This window comes from Xiphophorus hellerii, chromosome 19 (genome assembly GCF_003331165.1).
Source record: "Xiphophorus hellerii strain 12219 chromosome 19, Xiphophorus_hellerii-4.1, whole genome shotgun sequence".
Taxonomy (NCBI): Eukaryota; Metazoa; Chordata; class Actinopteri; order Cyprinodontiformes; family Poeciliidae; genus Xiphophorus; species Xiphophorus hellerii.
In genome coordinates this window covers 5,421,699-5,431,342 of record NC_045690.1, presented here as the reverse complement: position 1 = coordinate 5,431,342, position 9,644 = coordinate 5,421,699, and the positions used below count along the sequence as shown (strand labels likewise).

Sequence of the window (9,644 nt, the reverse complement as noted above, 5' to 3'; positions counted from 1 at the left end):
CAAAACCCATTAACAAACGGCTAAAATATTAATAAATAGCTTTAAGTACTTCTTAAAATTAAATATTCTTTTACATCTTTTCACTTTGATCAGTCCATTCAGGATTTTCGGATTGTTTTTGTTATTTGTAACTAAAAATCACATATTTCGCAATATTTGCGCTTATGAATGATGTTAAAAGTGACTTTTTGTTACTCAGAGCAATAATCTTTCACTATAACTTGACATCAAGTAAAGCTGAGGCAGCAGTGCCGTAAAAATAAGAAATACTGCCACCCAGAGGTGAGAGTTAGCATCAATCATACTAAATGATTTTAAACATTTTTGTGGAGAATTTGCTATTAACTCGTTTAAGTTTTCGCTGACTGCCTATTTATTAGCAACACCTGAAATACACGCATCTTCAAAAACTTTCTGTTGAGACTCGTTTTCACTCTAAATCATGTTTTTGCCATCAGATATAGTCGAGTTAGTAAAAATGTGCTTGCTTTGGTCTAGATTCCAGTGCAAATATTTTCGGACAGTAGAAATAAGACAAAACTAACTTACAAGTAACTTTTTAGCAAGATATAGGAGCTTGTCTTCAGTCAATCATTTATTAATATAGGGGGAAAAGTACTAATTCAAATGGTAGAATATTCCACTGTGGGGTTACCTAGCAACCCCAGCCAAGCCCTACCTGTTACCTAGCGACCCAGTTCCAGTTCCGCTAGTAGATTATTTTACTAATAACAAGAGTAAATGTTGTGTTATATGTGAAATAATCTGCCAGTGGAGCTAGTGCTTTTTCATCTATATTTAGGAATTATTTACTTAAAACCTGCTGCTACATCTTGCTGAAAAGTTACTTGTAAATTAGTTTACTTGAAATTAGACAAAACTAAGATATTTACACTACAAACTAGACCAAAATACTTGGTAAGATTTTGTGTTTTTGAAGTGCGGCAGAGGTAAAAATCATCAATGCTAGAAATGAACTATTCCTCCACTGTTGAACAGAGACTAAAGCACTGGAAGCATTTGGGAAGCAACACTTGCAGGTTTCACAACCCAGATGAAGATGAGCTCATCTTCCTCAGCGAAAGGCTGGGAATAAGGCAGAGGGCTGAAGGGCACAGGAAAACAATAAGGAGGGTTTAAAATCATCGTAGCATTCAGGTGAAGAGGAAAAACGTTTCTTCTGAGACGCCTAAAGGAGAATAAAACCAAAGTACATTTTGGTCCTGCAGGTTCATCTTCTGACTTTAACATTTCGACAAAAAAATCCTTAGAGGCTCATTTTGCAACTCAAACAATGAAAGCCGTATTATCTAAAAGTCTAAAAGAAGTTAGATTTTTGCAGCACAGAAATAAATACATGTCTTAAATTTGTCTTCATCACAAATCTAAATGCAACAGAGAACATATCAGCTAACTGAACGCTTTGAAGAGGCAGAAATGGCCGAACGATAATCGGCTTTAAGTAAAATACCTCATTGTGGATATGACAGAAAAACTTTCCCAGTTCATCTTTTGTTGCATTTCTACTTTATATTTGCTGTTGAAAACTCAGGTGGGTTCAGGTTACATCCACACCAACAGCTTCCTAATAAAACTGAATTGCTCTCATTTTCAGGCGAAATTAATTAATTGTTAATTAGTACAAAAAAAAGAAAAGAAATATCCAAAAACCAATTAGTAGACTTTTGTTGAAACTTTTTAAAAGTAAACTCTTAAATCTGTTGAGTGATGATGTTAGTTGAAGTTAATGTTCTTCTGGAAATAAGTGCTTGACCGGGTCACTTTGCATCCATTCGTGTTCAGACTTTGTGCTGCTGTCCAAACTAAATAAATACAAAATTTTCAACTTATTTGTGTAGATTGGAGGCGCAAAGTACCATAAAAACATGAGATTGCAACATTATTATTAAATTATGTTGCATCCAATCAGTTGTTTTTGCTTGATTTGTTGTGTAGTTAATGTTAATAGATAAATAAATCAAACTTATGCTGTAAATATTGATATATTTAAGTAAAATTAAAATGTTTAGTCTACCTGATTGCATTTTAAACAGTCTTCTATAAAAACAGCTATATAGCCTTCCCTGTTTATTTCCAGCTGACCTCAACTTTTTTATGTAAATATGTAAATAATAAGAGCTTGGTTTTATATATTTTATATACTCAAACTGGAACTTTATAGAAAAAATTTAATATTTAATTTTTCTTAAATGTTTACATATTTTACATATGCAAAAGTTTATGTATATAAAAGGCTAATAAAATTAAATAAATTGGAGGATAATAAGTCCATCTATGTGCGATCGAGTGTCACTCATCAATCAATCAATTGAAAAATCCGTTTGATTAATTAGAAAAGAAAATGAAGCTTATTGATATTTTTTATATTGGTGGGAACTATTAGAGGGGAGACTAGAGATGTGGAGTTGTGTATAAAGTTTTGTTGATGCTTGATCAATTTATTTTGTGCCGTTATTCTCTGTTGTGACTGGAAATCTTTTTCATTCGTTTTTTCTCACTAAATTTACATCAGGAGATTCTAATATGCTCCATATGTGCTAAAACAGCAGAAGGCGGATTTATTTTAATGAAACTGTTCTTGTGGATGCGTCCCGATCTTTATTGACGTCCAACTACAGCAGCAAGTTTTAACTCTGCAAGTTGACTGCTAGCCGTTTAAAGCTAAATAATTAGCAATAACTCAAAGCAGATTTTTAAGACAAACCAGTTAAATTCACTCTTGGATTCTGTGATATTTAGCATGTTCAAATCAGAAAGAAATCAGATGAGATGTGGTAAAAATGATCAGAGCTATCTGATAACCGTCAGGCAGACGGCTACAAAACTCACATGAAACATCAGCTGCAGATCTGTCAAAGGTCACATTTCTAAGAGCTACAGCAGCATTTTTTGTTTTTTTTTACAGCAGAGTAACTTCCATGTTCTTCAGACAGCTGCTATATCACCACAGGCCGTTCACACCGCCATATAACTCTGATGCATCACGTCAGATGACTGCCGAGCAAAATGCATGGTGTTCAAACATAAACAGTTCAAAGCTATTTAAATTCCCCGTAAGTAGCTGATTAAAACTCATGGAGGATGACAGTAAGGTCACACGATCCGGTCCTGTGCAGAGCCGCGTACTACTGCAGGTTCTTCAGGAGGCGTCCGTAGCGGAAGTCGTAGACGTGTCGACAGAACAGAACCAGCTCTGGGTCGACGTCATCGGGCACACAGTGGTGGGTGGGCATGGCGTTGCTAAGAACGGGCGGCACAACGAGGGAGGCGGCGCTGTCGCGGACGCCCTCCTTGCGGCGCTTTACCAAGGCACAAAATCTGCACACAACAAACACGGGAAGGTTTCAGTGCACTGCAAAAACACAAAATGTTACGTATTTTTGTCCAGTTTCTACTTAGTTTAGAAATTAACTAGAAAGTAAGTTTAGTTCCTACTTTAAAAACTAATTTCTAGCTTCTAAATTCGTTTCTAGAATGAAACTTGGTAGGAAATTGTTTCTAGTTAGTGTAGAAGTTAACTAGAAAGTTAGTTTTGTTTCTAGTTTAAAACTGAAACAAGTTTCTAGTTTAAAAGCAAAACTAGTTTCTAAACTATAAACTAGCCTGGAAACTAATTTCTAGAAACTAGTTTGGAAACTTTTTTATCCACAGTTTCTGTTTTTTATTTTGTGGCAAAACTTTAAACTGCTGCTGCGCAAATTACTCGGCAGGCTGTTGCTAGGTAACCACCAGTTACACTACAAGTTGTTGCTAGGTAACCAAAGAATGAGTGAGTTAGTTGATCCACAAACTTTTCTTAACTGGCTGTGAAAGGTTGAGGCTGAAGCCTTTCCTCTTCCTAAATCTCCTATATTGTTATTGATTTATTGTCCAGCGCTTCAGAAAATTTAGTTTTTTAATCAGCAGAATGTCTGAAATAGAAAAAATATACTAAAACACACAAAGATGCCCTTCTTACCGACAATACTGTGCCAATGTTAGGACATAGCATTTGTCTTCAATACAGGCCACACTGTTGACATCTTGGTGACGGGATGCAAAGATCTCATTCTGCAGAGAGACACCCAGTTAGCACAAAGAAGGAAAGTCCAGCTTTTCCTTTTAGTTGCCACATTCTGCATGTTTCTTGACTGCCAGAGTGTCTTCTTCTGTCATGCAGTCATGCTCATCTTAGCTGCTAGGTTTTATTTACTGTAACTGTAAACATGGCAGCCGTTTACCTCACAATGCAAGGTGGGGTTGTGCCCTCCCTGCGTGTGTTCTGGACGATAATACCAAAACAAACTCATCATCAGCTCTCCTGAGGAAACACAGGCGTCCATACTGGTCAGTTCTCCCTCATCAGTTCAGCTTCCTTCACCTGTGTGATCGTGACGTACCTGACTCTGGCTCCTCCCACAGCGCAGACACCTTGGCCACGTAAGGCAGAGACTTCTTTCTGGGCCCAGACTTCAGCAGAACAGTGTCTCTGACGCGAATCTCGTCGCTGTCCCTGCGGATTCCCTCAAAGCATTTCCTCAACACCGGAGCCTCCTCTCCCTGAAAACATGCAGAAAATACCCATGAACAAAAACACAGTGAGAACTTAGAGACAAGCTGCTGGTGATCCATCAAGTGTTTTAGAAATTTATTTTGTGTTTTAAAGGAACATTCGGTTAAAGAGGAACTATTTACATTTTGCACATTTTTGTACTTTTATTTGGATCTCAACTGCTTCTCAAAATAGCCCAAGCACTTAGAAAAACCCGTCCAGCCATTTTATGGCAATAAAATAATGTTTTTTGGTGCCATTTCAAAAACCTTTTGATTGTTAAGTCACATTCCACAGGCGCTGCATCGTTACCAAGCAACCCAAGAAACCCAGGCCTGTTACCTAGCAACCCAACTGGGACCCCAGCATGTTTGTTCAGCTGGTTTTACTGCTGCATATGCTGTACAATGGCTGCTGGAAAAGACAAAGAATTTTGTTGCTGACTTACTATCCTTAAACCACTTGATTCATTCTTGCTGGTTAAGCAGCAGGTTCCACTTCTGCTTTTCAAAGATGTGCAGTTGTATAATTGTGCATCTGTTTGCAGTCGTTTTCACAACGTTGAGTTTCGGGGCGGGGTCAGCTGAAGCTTGTTTTGATTTAAAGTGACAGAGACCCTAAATCAGCTCAAAACAGGCAGAATTGACTAAACTCTCACTATCTAAGAATAATTAATCCAAATAAAAAAAAGTAATGAACATGTTTGTATAGGATGTAAACTTATCCTATATTGTTCAAGGAAGTATAAAAGGTAACCTTTAAAACAATCATGACAAATATTTTGATTGAAAATACCCAGACAAAAATAAAATAATCTCCTCATTCCTTCTTTAAAATCAGCCCTCTAATCAGAAAGAACTAGAACTTTTTCATAATATTAAAAAAGTATTTACTTAACACAAGCTTGTAAATCTGGCTGAAAAGTTACTTATAAGTCAATTCTGTCTTATTTCAAGCATCCTAAGATATTTGCAAGAGAAACTAAACCAAAAATACTTGGTAAGATTTTGTGTTTTTGCAGTGTTCAGGCTAATTTGTGAGTGGACACAAAACTGATCAGACTTATTTTACCAACATTTTTTCTCCAATTCGAAGAAAGAAAGCGAATTTGAATCTAATAGAGAACGTTTGAAAGATGCTAAAAGACTTTTGGCATGACCGTCTCTACTTACAACAACAAAAACCTCCTTCTCAAAGGGCTGGCCCAGCGACCTCCAGCCGTTGGTGGATTTTTGCCGGCTGTTCTTCGGCTGCTTGGGAACCGTTTGCCCTCCAACCGAGGCGGCGCTGAGCCTCTGGTTCTTGTCCCGGTTCAGAGGCGGGACGGCCAGGCCGCCGCGGGCTCCGGACCTCGAACCGCTGCTGGGCGGCCTGGCACTCTGCGGACACTCCTTCGCCACCTGCAGCGGCGGCTGTGGTCGGCTGGGGTTGGAGGGTGGCGTCTGGACGTGGGCCACGGATTGGCCGGCTGGAGGCACAGTGGGAACGGGGCAGCCAGTCAGAACTCTGGGGCTGGGACACATGGGGATGAAGGACGGGCCGTGGTGATCACCGAGACTCGGCGAGTATTCTTCTGCAGGGAGGAGCAGGAAAGGTGAAACGATTAATCGTTGGCAGAATACCCAAAAATGGTACTCAGCTAACAGTAGCACTACTTCAACATATTTTTACTCAAAAGTAAAATGTAGCCATCCAAGAAATTACTTGAGTAAAAAAGTATTTGGTAAAAAGTCTATTCAAGTACTCATATTTAAACATTTCATAATCGGATTAACCAAAATATAAAGTTAAGTTGAATTTTTTTTAAGGGCGAAAATGACAATAATTCAAATGAAAAGAACAAAATCAGGTAAAAGAAAATGTTTCCAAATTAGTTTCTTTCAATATTAAACTTATGAAATTTAACAAAAACTGCAGGTCTGTGTCTGGTGAATTTCTGGTAAAGATATGTTTATTTTCATTCAGTGGACAGAAAAATTCAGAAATTTTACTCAAGTAAGAGTAGAAATATTTTATTATAAAATTACTCAAGTAAAAGTAAAAAGTACAGCATAGTAAAAATACTCATAAAAGTAATTTTTTCCAAAAAATGAGCTGTTCAAGAAATTTCTCAAGTAAAAGTGACAAAGTGTTTGGTAAAAAGTCTACTCAAGTACTGTGTAACTGATCAAAACAATCATTTAATATTTAAAAATTACATTATCATTGTAAAGTTATGTGGAAATTTTGGTATTTTAAAGATCAAATTGAAAATAATTCATATCAATAATTATAAAACAACAAAATCAGGCAAAAGAATCAGTGAATTGAATTGTGTTTGGTGATTCTTTTGTTTGTTTTCCATTCAGTGGGTCGAGAATCCAGAAATTTTACTCAAGTATGAATAGAAATACTTCATAATAAAATGACTGTAGTAAAAGACAAAAGCACAGCATAGTAAACATACTCATAAAAGTGTATTTTTTCCAAAAAGTTATTCAAGTAAATGTAGTTACTGCTACTCCGTTTCAGATCAGTCGATATTGATAATTATTGATTAGGTGTTTAAATATCTGAAATACTGCCAGACTGGTGTTGTGACCTTTCCTGTTTGAGCCACAGTTTTCACTCCACACCGGTTGTTTTTTTTAATCATTATTATTAATATTATTTTTAACCAGCTATGAGACACAATGGTGGAACTCTGAAACTCCAGCTGTGCAAGTTACTCAACATGTCGTTGCTAGGTAACCATAGAATGAGTGAGTTGCTAGGTAACCAAAGAAAGAGTGAGTTGGCCGATTGCACCAACTTTGCTTAGCTAGTGGTGAGAGGCTAATTCTTTTCCTACATCCCCCAGAATGCCGTGCGGTTCTGGATCGAGGTTCAGTAAAATTATTGGACATTCTAGCAGACATATTATTGATTGATATTGATCACGTCTGTATCGCTTTATATATCATTATTGTTTTATTGCCCAGCCCTAATTAATCATGATGAATGAATTTTTTTAATAATCTTCAACTAATTTAGTAATCGATTAATCGTTAACTGGAGTATGAGACTCAAAAAAGGGCCATTTGCTGTAAAACAACTCTCAGAGCGGTAATTTAGCCAAAACTGTAGAAATCCTTACAATTTTGCATTTATTTATAGACAAATAATTATGTTCTACCCAGAAGAAGAGTTGGTTTTTCAGAATAAAATTTTCAACCTTTGCATTCATACAAGGAATTAAAACAAAAAGCTTTTTATTCATGTAAAGAGTCCAGAGGTGCCACTAAACTGACAGGAAAGTTAAAGAAACATCTTCCAGAAAAGTTAGAATAAGAGGCGGTAAAGTGACACCGCAGCGTGGGCGGACCTCCAGCTATTTCCACAGCAGACATGTCAGAATATGAAAAGAAAAGGAATTACTAATGACATTTAAATAATATCTCATTTTCTATTTCTGTGCCCCAGTGTGACAATAAGCCAACAGACTCGACAGCGTGAAAATCTGCTGCGTAAAACTCAGGCATCATTACCTTTATTATTGCTCACACCTGTTCTTTCCAGTGTCTAAGCGTCTCATGAGAACAGGGCCAGAGATTTCCACTGAGATTAAAGCCGGGCCCTGCGGTAGACGACAGCGCGAGCGTTCACACACCGAGCCGCACAAAGTGACAAACGACTTCAGAGTTCAGAGGAAATAAGCCTGTTTTTTTTTGTTGTTGCTTTTTTTAAATGGATTTCACGTTCAGGTGCTTTAAAAACACACAAACGTTCACCTATACATCCACCGTTTCTGTTCTGACTAATTTCTCGACTTGAGCTCATTCAGTCGGTTTCGGTTCAGTCTGCAGCCGCATGTATTCAATCCGAGACAAAAGAGGTCCTGCCCTGTTTCTGATTTTTTATGTTTTTGTTTTTTCTCTCTCTCTCACCAACTTCCCAGTTGACTGACATCCTATAATGGGTCAGATAAAGCTGCTATTCTTAGCGCACTGCACCGCTTTGGCTACCCAAACAGGAAATGCATTCAAAGTAACCTTGCAATTAAAACATGCAACATAAAAACACAATCCAACTGCGATGGGAATGTTTTCTAAATGACTACTGCTTGCTTTTAAGAGCTTTTAAAGCACTTACACTGACTGTATCGCCTGATTTTTTATCAATTATAAATAACCAGTGAGATTTAAGTTGTCAAATGTGGAATAACTGCACCGAATTAAAGAGATAAATACCCACAAAAACATCATGACATGAGCGGCAGCACCTTTCTACCTCAGAGATGAGTTCAGTTTCACAAATTTGCATTTGCCACCATGAGTCATAATGTCCAACCACAACCAAGGTGCTTAAAAAACATTGTTAAAAGAATATTTCAGAGGCAGATAAGAGAGTAAGGAGTTTCATTTGTATTTGTAAAAATGTAATTAGTTTATCCACTTCTAACAATCTGTGGTAAACATAATTTGTCTTAAATGCAAATTATTAGAAAAATCTTTTTCTGCAAGTGTAAAACAATAAAACATGAGGAATGTGCGGAAAAGGAATCAAATTATAACTAATTAATTTTTTTAAAACGTGGAAGACTTCTCAATTTAGTTATAAACATAAAATACATGAAAATGAATCATAAGAAATACTGTAAATAATACTGTAAAGTAAAAGTGTATCTTTTTAGTAGGTGTAGATGGATAAATGGTTTTCTTGTAATTGTAAATAGTTTTTCTACCATTTCTACCAAAACTTTCTCCAGCTGAACAGAAACAAAACTGAAGTTATTATCTTTGGACCTAAAGAGGAACGATCTAGAGTCAACGCACAGCTTCAGTTATTACAACTAAAACCTAACTATCAGGCCCGAAACCTAGGAGTAGTGATGGACTCTGACCTGAACCTTCAGAGCCACATAAAGACAGTCACAAAGTCGGCCTTCTATCACCTGAAGAACATTTCCAGGATTAGAGGACTAATGACTCAGAAAGATCTAGAGAAACTCATCCATGCGTTCATCTTCAGTTGCTTTGATTAATGCAACAGTGTCTTCACAGGTCTGCCTAAAATGTCAGGCAGCTGCAGCCGATCCAGAAAGCTGCTGCTGGTGTTCTGACTAAAACCAGGA

At 37.0% G+C, this 9,644-nt stretch overlaps 1 protein-coding gene across 2 annotated transcripts in view; it reads right to left on the bottom strand.

Annotated features, from left to right (window-relative positions):
- Positions 1–2,426: 2,426 nt before the first annotated feature.
- bahd1 (bromo adjacent homology domain containing 1) overlaps positions 2,427–9,644 on the bottom strand; it is a 32,815-nt gene continuing 25,597 nt past the window's right edge. For both annotated transcript variants that reach the window (XM_032547640.1, XM_032547641.1), the window contains exons 3-7: positions 5,725–6,125; positions 4,401–4,560; positions 4,242–4,321; positions 3,980–4,071; positions 2,427–3,339 (exon numbers count right to left, since the gene is read on the bottom strand). In XM_032547640.1, the coding sequence (XP_032403531.1) occupies positions 3,147–3,339; positions 3,980–4,071; positions 4,242–4,321; positions 4,401–4,560; positions 5,725–6,125 (926 nt within the window). In that variant the 3' untranslated portion in view covers positions 2,427–3,146. The remainder of the gene's footprint in view (positions 3,340–3,979; positions 4,072–4,241; positions 4,322–4,400; positions 4,561–5,724; positions 6,126–9,644) is intronic.